General features: G+C 39.5%; 1 protein-coding gene across 10 annotated transcripts in view; it reads left to right on the forward strand.

Moving 5' to 3' along the window:
• LOC108235098 (ELKS/Rab6-interacting/CAST family member 1-like) overlaps positions 1–17572 on the forward strand; it is a 131108-nt gene that overhangs the window by 44750 nt on the left and 68786 nt on the right. For 6 of the 10 annotated variants that reach the window (XR_001808561.3, XR_005234431.1, XM_037981275.1 and 3 more), the window contains 3 exons: positions 4406–4417; positions 13909–14044; positions 17370–17501. Coding sequence is in view for 7 of the 10 variants with exons in the window: in XM_037981275.1 (XP_037837203.1) it covers positions 4406–4417; positions 13909–14044; positions 17370–17501 (280 nt within the window). In the remaining 3 variants the exon portion in view is untranslated. The remainder of the gene's footprint in view (positions 1–4405; positions 4418–13908; positions 14045–17369; positions 17502–17572) is intronic. The other 4 variants (XR_001808563.3, XM_017414872.3, XM_017414873.3 and 1 more) reach the window with 1 other exon arrangement.

Genomic DNA, 17572 nt, shown 5'->3' on the forward strand with positions numbered 1-17572 from the left:
AAATCCCTCAGCCTCCCATGTTTGGCGTTCTCAGCAGTCACGAAATCAGGCCCCTCCCCCTGCTGCCTCCCAGCAGCCAATGGGGGGGCTGGTGTGGGACTACCTGGGCACGTGAGTGGCCCCCTGTCAGTCAGCGAGCTGTCTGACCCCTGCACGCCCCAAAACTCACTTTGCTTGTCGGAGGAAAGGATGCGAGAGCCTTATTTATTACGATCTCCATGTGGAAAAGTTATTGGAATGAAACGAGTACTGGTCAGTTTTGAATTCCATAAAGTTCTGGCCAAATTACAAGCAGTGATGATCCATCAGTATAATTATTGTCTGACATCATCTTACACACATTTTGTCATGCTTTCCGCTTGTTTTCCAGCCTTTTCCACATGGGACAGAGCTCCGTTTGCTCACTAATGATCACCATCAAAGAGTTGCAACATTGGCTCGCATCACTCCCAGCTTATGTTGCAGCACATTCAGTCACTTCACTCTCTCAGGTCCAAGAAATTGGATTCAGTTTTCTGCTCTAGCATGCACTAAATACGAGCCGAGGTTTCAGTCGTCTGTTGCTGCAGCGCGCCGAGCCAAGCGAGCTCCTAAAAGTTTGTAAAAACGAGGCACAGTTTGGTGCAGCTGCAGTCGTTCAGCCTCTCTGTTCCTGTCAATGATGCAACTCTTTCATTTAGCGGTTCTGTTTTCTCGCTTTACTTTTGCTTTATTTTCAGCTGAAGATGCTTGACATGCAGAGTTTAACGCACTTTTTTCTTTGTATTAGGAATCTGGATTGTTCACTAATTTTCTTTCATTTCTTTTGCAATAACAAATTCCTGTTTTTTACTACTTTTTTCCCTGTCTGTGTCATGTTAAATCAGTCTTTCTTACACCTTTAATGTCTTCCAGAGAACACTGTATCTGCCTAATTATCAATCTTATCTGTAATTTCTTTCTGTCTGAATCTGCTTGTAGCCCTTTTGTCTGCCTGCATGCCGACATAACTCTGTTCACCCGTCTCCCTGACTGTTCATTTCACGCATTTGTGTTTGTTCAGGCTTCAGTTTTTAAAAAGATGTCTACAGAAGACCAAAATTCATTTCATAGGGGGTTGGGCGTTTTTGTTAGGTTATTAGGTTGTTTTTTTTTTTTTGGCTAGCTATTGTGAAAATTGAAATTTCAGTGAGAGAAAAGTTTGTCGTAAATGAGTTTTTTAATCTCTTTCATCTGTCTGCATGAATTATTTTGTCTGAAATACATTTAACGCAAAAAGTTGGGAAATTTTAGTTCAGCTTCTTGGCAATAAGTCTTATACTGTTGGAACTCGAGTTTATTTCACCTTAAATGGTCCCACATTTGTTTGGAAAACACATCTGTAGGTTGAGCAGCAGAGTTGAGTATCTTCTCCACCAATGCCAAACAGGTTATTCTGCTATCGACTCTCGTGTGTTGTCATTTATTTGATTGGATAATTGAAGTCTGAGGAAACAAGACATATTGGCAATTTAACAATTTATTCGTTTACCAAACAAGGACCTCAGTAGCATGTGGAAGAACCATACACAGCCACAACAGACTGCCACCTCCTATTCATGCTGCTCACCAGCTCGGTCACACACTGCTGTGGGATCCTTTTCTTTAACCTGCGTTTGTCACAAGTCAGCCATTTTAGTTGTGTTGGTTTCTGTGGCGCAAACAGCCAATATAAGAAACGTTTGCCTGCATTTTCATCTGCTCAGTGGAAAAACTAACGTTTATAATTCATCAGCAGATAACCTCAAATTAGTCTGCCAGTAGCTGAAGATGCTGATTTATAGTATGTTCAATGACATAAAAGCAAATATTCAATTTTTAGACTTTTCATGTTTCAAAAAAAGAAATCAAAACCGAAGCGTATCTTATTTCTGATTAAATAAAAGTATAAGAAGAAGGTTAAATATCTTAGAAAAGCAGAACTCTTTTGACATCTTCGAGCAAACTAAAGTTGAATCAGGTGTCTCTCAACTCAAGGACACCAAACTTCCGGAGAATAAAAGAGGGCTGCAGTCCACTGATTTAAATTAACAGCCTTTAATAGTTTTAACATTTCAGTAGCTTCATTAAGGACAGATTAGGACTCTGATGAATTGCCAATTTGCCCAATCAAAGGTGGAATTAAATCAGGCTTCTCTGGCCCTTTTTTTGTTCTCTAGGAAGGTAACTCTTCTTTTTTAACAATCAATAATGTGAAGTCGTAGGTTTGTAGAGGTCATACAGAATTAAAGAGCATATCAATATATATATATGATGAAAATCATTCCTTAAAGTTGGTCTAAAAGTGAATGCTTTTAGTAGTTGCATTTGAAATAAATACAATGTTTGCGCATGTTTGGACAACTTTCCCACAATAAATATAAAGATAATCCAGCCACCAGCAGATAACAACAGAAACTATAAATTCTTTGGCTCAGTGGTGTCCAATCCTGGTCCTTGAGGGCCACCATCCTGCATATTTTACTTGTTTCCCTGCCTCAACACACCTGATTCAAATGTTAGCATGTCCTCAAGTTCTGCAGAAGCCTATTAATAACCTGTTAGTTCAGATCAGCTGCACCGAAGCAGAGAAACGTCTAAACCCTGAAGGATTGTGGCCCTCTTGGACCAGGATGGACACTGTTGCTTTGGCTGATAACTAGCTGAATGCATGCAGCTGAGGGAGAAAACAGTTGGGAAAATAAAAGTTTTTAAATAAATGTACTGTAACCCAAAAGACAGGGATAAATACAAACGAAAGTAATCAAATAGACCCAAAACCTAAAGAAATGCAGCAATGAAGTAATTTCCCTCTTTCTAAGCAGCTGTCTGTAACAATCAAGCTATTAGTAAGCAAGGTGAGCAGAAAAACCTGATATATTAGAGTGATTAGTTCAGATCTATTGAAGTGGGGTTCAGTGGAAAAGTTAGGAAAAGGTTACCGCTTTTATTTACATAGAAAGCTGTAAGCTGTAGCGAAACATGCAAACTTGATTTAAAAAGAAATGGTGTTTGTGTGAACTGTAACACCAATCCACTTTGGTCCTGCCGTTCGCAGAAATAAACTCTTATTCCTCCGAGCAGAGGCCGTCTAAAGAGTTATCTACAACAGGTAAGATGTTGTTTATAAATTATCTATAGGACCCCACTTCAGAAGATCAGAATAATCCATTTTCTGCTTAAAAGCGCAATGAAATATTCAGTAAATTGACTTTTTTCGATCCTTCAACGCCGACCCTGTAATATTACATGAGCAAATAGTGTTTTTATTTGAGGGCTATCCAAACCTCCTGTGAATTATGAGGCTCTGCCTGACAGGTTACTAACAAGTACGTCAGAGAGGAACTCATGCGCCCGTAGCCAGTTCTTAGCTTGGCTCAGCTGAGGCTAACTCTGGGCTATAAAGTGAGGAACGGGAACACCGCTAATAAAAAAAAGTTCAGATTTTGGTTTTAAAAATGAGCAAAAATCAAGCCTCTCTTTCCCCCCTCTCGTGTAAATCCAGCTGCATTGGTACCAGATTATTTATTTCAGGAACTAGAACGGTAATTGGAGCAGACTTAAGTGACTTCACACTGAGGGGAAATGGAGCTGAAAATCTGCCCTGATGGCCAAAATAAAGGATTTGGACGGAAGAGTGGAAAACAGAAAAGGGGGAGAGCGCAAGGGAAGTGAAAGGAAGGTGGCAGAGGAAGGGAAACGGCAAGAGAGACATAAAGTAACGGGTGGAGAAGCAGAGGGAGAGTGGTGAGAAGAAGGTAAAAGAAAAGAACTGACAGAAACCGCTTGAAAAGGAGGGGAATGAAAGAGTGTTTGGAGAGCTTTAGACTATAAACCTAAGTAATGAGGAATTAGCGAAGTTTATTGTTATATTGTTCAGTAATGGTCAATTTGTCTTTGGCACGCTGGAATTTAGGCTTTGCCAGTTAAAATATATGAGACTGTGTGGGAAACTTTGAGTCCAGGAAGTTACTTTTTTTTTTGTTTCCAGTTTTAAGATTTTAATGACTGCACATCATTACATGCTGTTAGAGGGGAAAGTTAAACAAGTAATCAGCTAATCCAACTTGTTAAAGGAGTGTCTTAATGAACTTTCACCCATCTCATGCTTTGGTTGACTAAATGCTGAGTTTATAGGAGGGATTTAAGGTGCGTCTCATTAGCCATCACTGAAGAAGTGGTAGCTGTCTGCTTGCCTGCTCGTCTCCCTGTTTAAATGTCTGTCAGCTGTCTGTCTCCACTTAATGGCGCCTCTCTGTCAGCTCTTCTGTCTCTCATATCGTTCCTGTTCTTTGAAGATTGATCAAGCTGGCTAACCTAGTGCTCAACTCCTCACCTTTTCCCTCTCCTTCTCTCCGTTTTGCTTTTATCTTCTTTACGATGCAACGCCGTCTGCTGCCTTACCCAGTCTTGCCTCAAGGTTAGTGCTGCACGCCCATCTTTCTTCCTCAGCCGTTTTCTCGCAGTTTCTCATCACCCCCCCCATCCCACCCCTCGTTGTCATACCGCCTGTCCTTGCGCTCTCATCTCCTTCACTCTGTCATAAACTCTGAGTCTAATTCTCATCATGTCTGTCTGTCTTTGAAAGGCACACCTTGACTTTCACTTCACTTTCTCTGTCACATCGCCGCCCCTTTGAAGCGGAAACATTGTTCCTTTCTTTCACTCTCCATTATAAAACACCCCGCTGGTCTCTCTTTGCCATGTTAGTATTTGAACTTTGATTCCAGCAGTTGTTTAATAAAATTAAATTGAAGCCTGCCCCAGAAAACAAACCGACTTCTCAAAGCAGGTTATTAACTTGGACAGCTGTGAACTTTTGCATGGAGAACTTTTTACATCTGTTGGGAGTTCTCTAGGAGGCCCAAAAGATGTAAAAGGCCATTTTTTATGTTCTTATATTTTGATTTTTAAACTGTAAACATCACATATGAACATTTCCACCTCTCTGTGAAACCTAACATTTAAACCCCAGCTCTTCCAAGGAGCCAACCCTGTAAACTTGTGGGATGTAGCCGAGCCGAATAGTCAAGAGGGTTTGAGTGCACAACAGTATTTAGGTGACTTATGAGCTAAAACTGTGATTCTGCTCTTATTAATTGGGTATACCTCTTTAGGATTTAAGATATACCTCTTTTGAAGCCAAAAAAGCTTCAAAATGTGTAGTTTTGAAACAGTCTGACGGCAGTTTTTTATGTTGTTTCAAAGCATAACCTTTTAGATTTATAACTGCAAAAATAATTTCCACATTTTACTTTTTTTTTTGTATTCACAGACATAAAAAATATCAAGAAGTCTCACAAAGTTTCACAACATTTTGTGTATATGTCACAAAATTTTGAGGCTGACATGATTGTCATCATGCTTTGTGTTTTTATCACTTTTTTACAATTAGCTCCCTTTCTGGGTTAGGTTTAGGCCCATTTGGTTGATTTAAAAAAACAAAAAACCAACGTACTTCCCCTAAAAAAGACCTCTAAATGCAGATTTGAAATCTGTATTTTGTAGCTCATGAAGTCCAAACCTATTTTGGATGTAAAAGACTATATCTTATTTTTCTCTCTCCTTAAGTTGTTCTCCTTGCATGTTTGAAATAAATCAAATCAATTTATATCTGCCTAAAAAGATGGATTTCATTTTGTTTCGCAGCTTTCAGTCAGACTAAACGGATTGTGATGTTTTTCCTCAAAGTTTTAGTGTAAAAATGTATTTCACTAAACACGCCTGTTTGATAATCATCATCTTGTGTCTGGTTGGAGCTTAAGAGTTTGCCAGATTTGTAGATGTGTTTACTGGTTTTACAGAAAGATTGATCTATCTCATTTCTGTCAACTGTAAGGCCCTGTTTCACTGGGCTGCTAGCAGTTGGTGAGTAGTATTCATGTCTCGTGACTTTGGTGGGGTTCTCAACTTCCTCACGTGAGTCGCAGCCCCGCCGCTTGAGTCATGAGCACCTCCTGCTCGCCTCGAACTGATCTGAGTTTTGCTGCAGGCGTCTTTAAATCATATCTTGAGTTGTATTTTGACCCGTGCATGGGAGCGTTTCCTTGACAGAAAACATCCAAGGCACATGGCCTGGATCTAAAAACCACATGAATGATGAATAATGATTATTGAAAGACTGACTCACATCTGCCTATCCTCATTTATGGTGTACACCTGCAGATTGGTCATGAATGAGGGGGCGGCTGAGGAGCTGGGAAACAAAATAATGTGCGCAGCCAAGAATACAGCCTTGCGAGCCATGTTCTTGAAAATAAGCTGATATTCAAAACCTGGCAGCTCAAAACGTGGGCCCACAGTTTCTTGGTTCAGTGAGACTGCAGCTACAAATTCAGAAATTTTTCTGTCTTTTTTTTTGCAATTTTGAGAGATTTTTTTTCACCAACTTGTTCCCCAATAGTCGCAGCTCATTGAAACTGTGCCTTTAGCTTAACATAGACCAAAGAATCAATTATCTCGGTTCTGTTGATGCAAAACGATCCCAACAGGCAGCTATGAAAGTACTTTAGGAAGGCATTGTGGGACATCATGTAGAAGAAAAAAAAAAAAAATGAACAGGCAAAATTCAGGGTCTGAAATGCTCCTTTCTAAATGAAAGAATCAGAAATATATTGGAAATCTTCTGATCTAAACATTGTCATCCACTGCATAAGAACCACTTCTTCCTTCTGTTTCTGCATAAATCTGGTGGTCTGAGCGTTTTGTGTACTCGATTGTGTTCTTAAATCTCAGCGGTGCCGCTCTCTCCTTTGTAGTTTCCTTCTTTTTTAACTTCTGAAGCCAGAGTTCCCCTGGCGTCTTGTCTGCTTTTTGTTGCCGGGGTTCTGGTGTTTTGTGATTCAACTACATAGAGGGAGAAAACAAAAGAAAAGAAGAAAAAAAAAGTTCTTTTTCACTGTCTGCTAGATGACAGAAGACTTCTTTTTCGTCTTCTGCTTTTTTTTTTTCCTTCTCGTTTTGATCCTGAGCGAAGAAACTCCTCATCCACTGCAAATGTCTGACATCAAGGTTTCTGGAGCTTAAAAGGGGATTGCATTGTTTCTTTTCTTTTTGTTGTGCGTGTGTGTGCATGTGTGTGTGTGCACGTGTGTGTGTTTGATCCGGTCGAAGTCCCAAGCGTTGAGGTGGTGCAAGAATTTGTCAGCAAACGGGTGACAACCATCACTCTCGCGCTCCCGCAAACCGAGCACATAGTGTTCATATTTTTATGTTTTTGTTTTGTCTTGCACCACAGCACATGAATGCTCATACAGGCAGGGAAGTGTGACTAACTACTAGGATTTTTTTTTAATCTCATTAAATGGCACACAGAAACAAAAACCTCTAAAAAAATATCATTTTTCTAGTGTAAAATATTAACTATGCAAAGCTGCGGAAGAATTAACACTGGATAGTCACTGTGTTTTTAGTTAAAAGTAGATAAACATCTCATCTCAGTTTAGTTCAGATCAGTTCATCAGATAAGTTTAGAGCTAATAAACAGATTGTCAGCATTTAATTAAATTTAATTTAGTCCTCCATGTTAAATAAAGATGCTGCCAAGATCAACTCGAGCTCTCTGCCACATGATCACAAAAATAAATTAAAGTTTCTTTTCTGTTCTGTTGTTAGTTTTGAGGTCTGAATTTGATTTATTTTATATATGGATGGATGCGATCCCAAAGGCATTTTATTGTTTAAATCTCCGTTTTTACAGCTTGTTTCCAGTAACTGATGCGGATAAGCTTTACAAGCAAATGTGCTTAATTTACTCGCTCATTTGTTTTACTAAACATCTGAAAAATGTCCTAAAATCATTAATCAAATGATAAAATTAGCATCTCTTTCCTAGTTTAAAAAATAAAAAATCCTTATAATGTAAGATTTTCTGTGTTGTTGATGTCGAGCAAGAACTATTCATCATGTTTTCGAGATTTTTTTATTTATTTTCTACATTTTCCAGTTTTTATTAGCTCAGGAAACCAAAGCAGTATTTCCTGTATTTTCAAAGGAAATACAGAATTTCTTCTGGTTAAAAAGGAAATGCTGGATGTTAATTTTGGGCACACTGCGAGCGGTAAACATACATGAAGCCCACAAGCATTTTTGATCAAATATTTATACAGGACTCCAAATGTAATATTAATATCACCTTAATGTGGCTCCTAAAATATCAGCAGCATGCTAATGAGGGAGTTGGAAAGCATCTGTTTATACTGAAACTTCAGAGATTGTATGTTTTTAAGTTTTTTCTCTTAATTGGGAAAAAAACAAGAGTTGTTAACAAGTTTAGCTGTGTGTGTTTGTTAGCACATAATGTGTTTACTTATCGTGTTTGTACAGTATGTGTGTGCGTCTGTCGGAAAAGGGATGTTTTGGTGTTGTGCTTTCAGGTTTTTGTGTGTGGTCCGACCCGGAGAAACTGTATGTTTGTGCTTTGCTTGTGTGTGTGTGTGGAGGTGGTTTAGCTGCACATTTGTACGTCGTGTTTACGGCGCTGTGGGGAGCGGACTCTCCTGTAATTCCAGCGCCTCCAGCGGTTTGCTGCAGTTGTTCAAAGTGATTTCACAGGAAAGGCGGGAAGGAAATATTTAATAGATTAAAACGACTTGAAATGGCGCCGAGCAAAGCCACTGGGTTCACAGAGCGACTTATTAAAGAAACAATTCTTATGAAGGTTTGTTTTTAATGTGCACAATTAAAAACTGTATTTATGTTTTGTTCAAAATCTCTGGTTAGTTCGTTAAATTAGAGCCAGTTCTATTTGTCCTCTTGTGCAGGAGTAGATTAGAAGTCCTTATTAGCTTCCTAAGGCTACATTGAAATGCAACCCAATTCCAATTTTTTTGCCACTATGTGACACACATAGGTTTCTTTTCCTCACATTGTGAACTTGACAATTTTTTTTCATATCCGACCCAACTCTTTTCAGCATGTGATACTGAATCGAATACATATCCAATGTTTTTCAAGTGATTTCTGCAGAGTGAGCGTCCATGTTGCATTTCATCCGACTTTTACATCGGATGAAAGGACGGAGGACCCTCTCGTCAAAGTCCCATCTCTCTTGGCTCCGACTCTGCATCCACACATGCCTCTACACAGAGGCAGCAGCCACAGCTCTTTTTCTTCTCAGTCTTCTTTTATCTTTTACCATTTGGATGTACAGTTGGCCCCGATTGGACAGCAACTTCAGAATCGATACACACATGCTAACACTCGCAGCGTCCATATTAACTACCGTAAACTCAGCATGCGGAGTGTGACGTCATGTCTTATTCTGCACATGCAGGTCATTTCAGGAACTAGAGACTGTTAAGACTGGAGTCTGATGGAGGTCGCATTTAAAATGTAATGTGAACAACCGTGCAAAGAAATCAGATTTAAGCATTAAGACCTGCAGTGTGAACATAGCCTAAGATGTTTGTTGTTGTAAGGAGACATTAGCCCTCTTCATCCCAGCAGGCGCTAATGTCAGGTTGTGTCAAGCCTGCTTTGCACTGGGCTGTGACTATTTGGAAACACAGAATTGTAGGAAAATATGCAAATTTTCACTAGGAGTCACTGAAATGTTACTTGACACGTTTGGGTGGTACAGAACCATTCCCACAAATGTCGTTATGTTTAAATTTGGTCATAATTAATTTTCTTTTTTCGTCTCTAATCGGTCACACTTTGGTTTCATAGGTTGCCAAACTCCTCAAGTGTCTCACATTTTCAGTCAAGGAAACTAAATCGAGAAAGGTTCGAGACAGGCTCCAGATGCCTGCTGTGACTCTATGACTAATTTGAGAGACAAAATGTTTAGCACGTTTTATGAACTTGTTGAAAATGTTCCTCTGGCACCAGAATGAGGACCTCGCTAACGTTTCAAAGCATTTAGAGAACTTCTTTGGTGAGTAACATTCACAGTGTGTCCCCAGCAGTCGGAGACCAGTGAGATACTGGCTTTAAAAAGCCTTTAATGTGTGCAGATTTGAGGTATTTTATAAATTAGATTTTACTGATCTGACTAAAGAAACTAAACTAAATCCCTTTCAGTGCAAAGACAGGTTGGCGAAAGCCCGATATTCTAAATTTTAAAATGCACAAAGGTCAGATCATGTGTCAGTGTCATATTTGAGATCATAAATTAGATTTAGGTGCATATGTTCAACCATTAAGGGGAAAAATAAATGTTAGCTTTGATCCAAGTTTTGTTTAGATTTGAGTCTGAGGGAAAAAGAAGAGGGATGGGCGTGACAACGGATTTGTAAGGATTCAGGAGTGCAGGAGGAGTAAAATGATGGTCAATGGTCTGTTCAAAATCTCTTTTTTTCCAAAGGGAAGAGTAATGTCTCATTTGGGGACTTGCTACAAATAACTGAATACTTTTCATGCAAATAATTGTAAAGCAACGTGTAAAAATAAGAGGACAAAATAAGTGGAAAGGAGGCAGATTCGGTTTTAGATTGAAGTGGAGGAAGCTGCCGTCTTCTCGTGCGAATGTTTAACAGCTTTGCACTTTTCCAGACGAGCTCGAAAGGGATGAATGAGAGAAAGTGTTAAGTCAGTAGGAAACACACTAAAAGTGTCTTCCACGTCCATATACGCTCACATACGTGCAGCAAATGTGACGTGAAGTTAGGAAACCTCAGAGATGGAACCAGATGGTCGTAGCTTCCTGGAAATGCTCCAGTAGAAACATTCCTGCCTGTTTATGACCTATTGCACACACAAAGAGTGTTACAGCACTAAAACCGAACCCTAAATATTGAAATAACTGTATCCCACATTCGCCATGCGAATCAAAACGAACGAAAGCACCAAACAAGACTGCGCGCTGCACTTCATCAGCCTGAACATTTGAACCCAATTTGGACCTAATGAACACACGGAGGCACTCGTTTCAAAAGCGAACCCACAAGTAAAGAAAGTTTACCACCGATGGCTACTCTGCAGACTGAATATGCAGGTGCTGCTGAGCTGTTCTGGCTGCGTCGCTACATTTCAGTTTCTTCCCCCCAGAAATCTCAGGACAGTTTGGATTTGAGCCTCTTGGATGTTTTAACAAGCAGATTTTATGTTCCCACCTTTTGCCAATATAATTTCCCAACTTTTCTGGCAGTGTTGTTGAAATAAAATCCACTTGATCAGTTATTTTTGAAACTAGAAGTAACCTTTAAAAGGTGGTTTATGACACAAATCGACATGGAAGATAAAAGTAGTTCATAGTAAAAATATATTTCTTTAACTTTTTAAGCTTCACACTAAAGAAGTAAACTAAAAATAGCATTCTGTAAGCATGCAAATGTTGTTCTGCAAAGATGTTGTGACATTTAGAAGGAAACATATCATTTCTAACATGTAAAAAAGGACATTCTAAGGATGCGTTTGCCTTGTTCTATAGTTTGCTGTGCAGTCCCATCACAAGAGGCTGGCTCTTTTTTACAGACATCCTGAAGAAACTGGGTTTATCTTTGCGCTTGTAAAAACTTTACACACAGACTCACACACATGTATAAACATTTACACAGTGCAGTCAGGCTTACTGTACTCAAGAATACACACAGAGTTTAAAAAGTTCCTACTTTTATTGACTTAGTCAGCAGTTTAGTGTGTGCTTGTGACAGTGTGCAGTAAGCTTAAACATGCTTCCCTTGTGTTTGGCTCATCTTTCATTCGTGTCATGATTCAGTTGATGTTTTTAGGCCTTACCAGCATTAACTCCACATCTGTGCATGCGTCTGTGTCTACAGTATGGAAGGTATGAAAGGTCCCGATCAAGTAAAGCTGGCCTGTTAGCTGATAGCTCTGTGACAGAGCCACAATGGCTCCCAGACTACTTAAACACGGATTAAACTCTTTCTCCCACAAAGGATAACTTTCTACTCTTCCCCCCTCTTTTTTTTTTTTTTTTTCCACTGCTGCTCTTCGTCTCAGCCACTCTCCAGATGATGATTTAAACTCGGCTTCCCGACACCCAGTAATCCCTCTGTGAAAAGACCCTCGCTGTGCAGGAATCAAAAGCGCCATCTCGTCATTGATTTACAGCTTTTTACTGAATTCCTTTACTGACTTTGACATTATACCGGCCCAGAGGTAGTATAGTGCCGAGATGTCAGAATGCCTTCAGTTTGTTTCAGGTGCAGCTGGTTTACAACCTCAGTTCCGAAAAACTTGGGCTGTGTGAAATGTAAATACAAACAGAACTCAATGATTAACGAGGTTTCATAAGCCTACATTTTATTGACAGTTAAACACAGAAAATATATATGTTTAAACTAAGAAATTGTATAGATTTTTTGGGGGGGAAAGAAAATGGAATTTTATGGCAGCAACACATCTCAAAAAAGCTTAAACAGGTCCATGTTTCCCCCTGTGAAGCATCCTCTCTTCTTCTAACATCAGTCTGTAAACATCTAGGAGCTGAAGAGATCAGCTGAAGAGATTTCTGCTTTGATGGAGCCTTCCCAGATGTGGAAGCTGCCCATGGCTGAGGCACTAATGTATCCCCATACCATCAGAGAGGCAGGCTTTTGAACTGTGTGCTGATAACGGGCCACATAATCCCTATTCTCTTTAGTATGAAGGACGTGGTACCCATAGTTTCCAAAAAAGTCCTCAGTCCGTTTTAAATGAGCTTTGGTCCAGAGAGAACGACAGCATTTCTAGATGTTCACATATGGCTTCTTTTTTCCATGATAGAGCTTTAACCTGCATTTGTGGACGGCATGGTGAACTGTGTTTGTAGACAATGTGTGTGGAGGTTTGTGGAAGTGTTCCTGAGCCCATGCAGTGATTTCCAGAACAGACTCTCAGCCTCATCCTTTGAGCTCAGAGATTTCTGCAAATTCTTGAAACCGTTTGTTGATATTTTAAATAGTAGATGACGGCGTAATCAAAGTATGACAAGCATTATTTTGAAACTGTTCCACAATTTTTAGATGCAGTTTTTTTTGGCAAACTGGTGAACCTCTGCCTATTTTTACTTCTGAGAGATTCAGCTTCTCTAAAATGTTATTTTTATATCCCGTCCTCTTACTGACATGTTGCCAATTAACCTAATTAGTTACAAAATGCTCCTCCAGCTGTTTCTTATTAATACCACTTACTTTTACAGCCTTTTGTTGACCCTGTCCCAACGTTTTTGAGATGTGTTGCTATCATCAAATTTTAAAAAATGGCACTTAGTTTAAAAGTCTGATATGTTTACGATGTTCCACTGTGAATAAAATATGGGTTTATGAGATTTACAAGTCATTGCATTCTGTTTTCATTTAAATTTTACATAAAGTCCTGACTTTTTCAGGATTGGGAATGTAATACTTCACAATAAATACCCTAGTATTTGTGTTGTAAATACTGGTATAGTGTGTGTGTACATTTTGTTGGTGTCCTCACATCACTTAAATTCAAAGTGCCTATTTTATGTAGTCATATGGAACATTTATTATACATTCTTTTATGATTTTTGGTTACTAGATACTAGATTTTACAGACTAGAAAGCCACCAAAAAGCCGCATGAGTAAGATTCTTTATTTAATAAAGTTCTTGAGGTTCTTTATTGACTTGAAGAGTTTGTCTTTTACCAGGAATGTATTATTCATCTTCCTTTTCTTCCCGTTGCCCCTCGTTATGTGCAGACATAACACTGATTCATTCCTTGTGTTTAGAGCCTTTTTATATGCTTGAGTGATTCATAGGTCAATCGTAGGTCGGAAAAAAAAAAGACAAAAAGCTTACTTTGAAAATGGGCAGGTAGAAGGACTGGACAGAACATGGCTGATAATGCAGACACTGTTCAAAGAAACATTTTTTGACCTTCAAGGCAAAATACAAAGAAATGAAAGCAAAAAAAGGGAGCTTTTTGAAACAAAACTCCACCATTCAAACAACTCTGATGATGCGTTGTCTAATTTTCTTGCATCCTGTTGATGTTTTCGCAGACAGATGAAGGACCAGTCGAAGAAGGTGGCCAACCTGAAGCACAAGGAGCAGCTGGAGAAGAGCCGAAATGCCCAGCTGATGGAGGAGGCCAAGAAGAGGGAGGACAATCTGAACGAAACCTCCCAGCAGATTAAGGTACGGAGGAGAGGCGGGAGGGCGAGGAGGCAGGAAGCTTTCAGAAGTCAGAGTAGGGAAAATGAGAAAAGTTTCTCTCCGTGTCCTTTGAGTAACGTCTGCTTTAACTACTCGATGTTGTCATGAGGTGATACGTCGCAGCCCGAGGCAATGTCAAACACACTCACTCTCACACACGACAGCTCTCGGCTGGGAATGTGTGAGGAGGCGCAGAGAGGAGGCAGAGGGAAGTGATGAGTAGAAAAATGAGAGAGGTGATTACAGGAGAAGGAGTAAAAACTATGAAATGAATGCTGTTGGGTTTCAGAATGCTTCTTTGCGGTCTGAGAGCATTTCCTAATTATCTACTGAGTGCGTCAAGTGACCACCGGTTAAGAGTCATAAGTGGAGTGATGAGTGTGTGGTTTTCTTCATTTAGCTGCAGATAGTAGGTTCTCTTTGACTTCTTTTTCATTTAACTTCCACCTTAAATTTCTCCTCAGCTTCCCCTGACATCCTCCTTCCTACTTTTCCTCCCTCTGTGCTTCCAGTAATTGCTAACCTCACTGGCTCTTTGATTATAGACAGAAGAAAACCATCAGCGAGTGTGTTTTATGTGAAGAAGCACAGTTTAGCTATGATTGATTTGGTTTAGGCAGTTAAGCTGTCGTTTACAGTGTGTGTGTGTGCGGTTTGAAGATGAGCACGTGTGAGTCACTGAGACAAATGAGACCGCAGTGGTTACAGCCATAGCTGGTGTGTGTGTCACTTCTGAATGTTGTAATCTGTAACAGAATGAGAATAATTTAGGTTGTAAATTTAATTTGAAGCAGTAAGAAAAAGCTTTGTTCCAATCCAATCCATCTTACTTTGCATTGTTAGACTGTAAGAAATGTCAGCTCATCGAGGATTTAGATGCGTTTAAGGTCTGCTCGTGGCCACTGCAATGTCTCATCGTCCCTCTCCCGCTCTGTCGCCACCCGTTATTCATTCAGATTTGACTCAACCAGGAGAATCGGCTGCCTGGCAAGAAGAAAAATATGTCTTTGTTTATAAGGAACTGATGGGAAGCTCACGCAGTCATTTTAATGAGCTTTGTGTGATAAAGATCAGGTTTGCTTCTGATTGAATGGAGCAGAAAACATGAATCCAAACCTTTTTTTTTTCTTTACAAAGCAAAATGTAAGAATTAAAACTTACTTTGTCAGATCATGTCCACTTCAAGATGAGTTGTAAAAAATGATGGGAACAGTTCAGATATATAAGAAAAACCTGTGTCCCACTTGTTTCTTTGAGCCAAAGACAGACATCCATTTATTTATTTATTTTTTGCTTTAAATCTCACTGTACTTATGAGAACTGGAGTCAAGTGTTTGACTAAGCATTGTAAGGTCATAGAAAAGAAAAATGACTCTAAAAAGAGGGCAAAGAAAAGTGCTGAGTGTGTGATTCTGTTGTATTTTAACCAAAACATGTCACAGACATTTTACTAAAAAAAAATTAAGACCTTTTTAAAAAGCCCGGAGAGCTACTGACCAAGACCACATTCAAAGATTACAGGAAAACCTGGCTCTATGTTTGCAGAGTATAGTGAAATAAGCTGTGGTTGAAAAGCTTGTGCACAGTTTTGTAGATGTTTCATTCAACTGTAACTATAAGTCCTCTTGTTCACGTGCGCGTAAAGCTGTACTACACACGAAAGGAAAGAGGGAGAAACCCACAAACCATAACATGTACTCTTTACAAGTAATTCCCTTCCACCTAATCTACTCTTTGGTCCTGTTCACATCTGGAGTTAACGTGTCTCAGGTCCGCCGATCAAAAGTGGAACGCTCTAATTTTCTATGTAAATGCACCCAGGACGCATTTAGGATACTTTGACTTCCAGTCATTCGTACCATATTCAGTGGTGGTCCTTACTGCTTACAGCCACTTTCTTTCAGCAGTGTAAACATGTGTCTTGAGGACCACCAACCCAACTGAGTTGCCTCCCAGTGGTCTAAAAAACAACCTATTTTGCAGATTCTTTCACCAGGGTGGAGGGCCCTTCGCTGCTATTAACCATTCATTTTGCATAATGCTTTTGGCCAGCTGCAAAGGTTAAAAATAAAGCACTTAAAAGTGAACGACTACGTACCCTATTTATTTAATCTCAGGTAGGATCAGGATTGAGTCAATACGAACGATTATGGCAAATGAAGGGCCACTTTCAGCCCGGAGTCGTACAAGTTTAGGTGGGTTCTGAGTTGTAAAAGTGTACCTCTGTAGTGTTTTGTGTTCAGTTTATAGAAACGGAGGTTGTTTTCTACATGTCTACATATATGTAGAGTGAGAGGATACAATCTAATCCAGTCATTTGAGATATTAGTAAAGATGCTCAATATAAATTCAGTGCATTTTAGACCAGTAATTTTTTTAGGTTCTGATACAAAAAATAAGAGCAGCAGAGACTTGCAACCTCAATTATTGCTAGTTGAATTTTACAAATGTTGCTATTAAGTCAAAGGGCAAGGTCACAATGACAACACAAACAGCCTAAACAGCAACTAAAGCAATATTGTTTTGTTCTTTTTCACAGTTATAACAGAAATGTGCTATTTTCAGTCATCTTTATATTTGTTTCTGATTTCTAAAAACCATCTGAAGACCCCTCACTTGTTCACGACCCACGGTTGGTTCCAAACCCTAACTTTGGAAACCACTGCTTTAGACTGTGACTGTATTAGGATTTCATGGCATCATTCTAAAATGTGCAATCCTTTTGGTGAACATTGAAGACGGAGAGCATCGCCTTCTCATGTCAAAGCAATGTTAAGAAATACAGGTGTCTTTTTAATCGTGATTCACAAAGGAGCCTCCAAAAAAGACTTTATGACTAAATAGTGACTAAAAATGCATACATATTGCACTTTATTTACAGTTGTATATGTATAAATTGTCGTGCCAATGCACTGTCATTCAAAGTGAAAATTTGTGTATTTTCTTGCAGCTTACCTCAATGCAAACTTTGGGCCTAGTTTAAAAACCTCTAAATCCTGATTTCTTTGAAGCCTTTTTTTCTGCCTCTGAATAAACTAGGAACATGGAATAAACATCTTGAACTTTAGCTGTGAATCACTGACTTTCTCTTTTAAGTTTATTATAGTTTTATTCAAATTCTTATGTGGTTTGTGTCTGAAATAATGAAAATGTCAGATAAATCTCAGACTTGTTTTGCAACAAAGAAGCTTCATTCGCTGCGTAAAGCGGACAACAAACCAGCATATATCACAATACAGGTGACCGGCTCCTGTCACCACGTGTTCCAATCTGGAAAGAAGTCATGGGTTTTTATGTTTCTGCGCAGGACTCCCTCCGGCAGAAGGAGGAGCGCATCGAGGAGCTGGAGGAGGCGCTGAGGGAAAGCGTTCAGATCACAGCAGAGAGGGAGGTGGTGCTGGCCCAGGAGGAGCAGGCGCGCACACACTCCGAAAAACAGGTAACGTCCCCGTCTTTGTTCTGACACAAACGGCGTTCATTGTTTCATTGCATGTGGAGGAGAATCCTCAC

Source organism: Kryptolebias marmoratus, linkage group LG18 (genome assembly GCF_001649575.2).
Source record: "Kryptolebias marmoratus isolate JLee-2015 linkage group LG18, ASM164957v2, whole genome shotgun sequence".
NCBI lineage: Eukaryota > Metazoa > Chordata > Actinopteri > Cyprinodontiformes > Rivulidae > Kryptolebias > Kryptolebias marmoratus.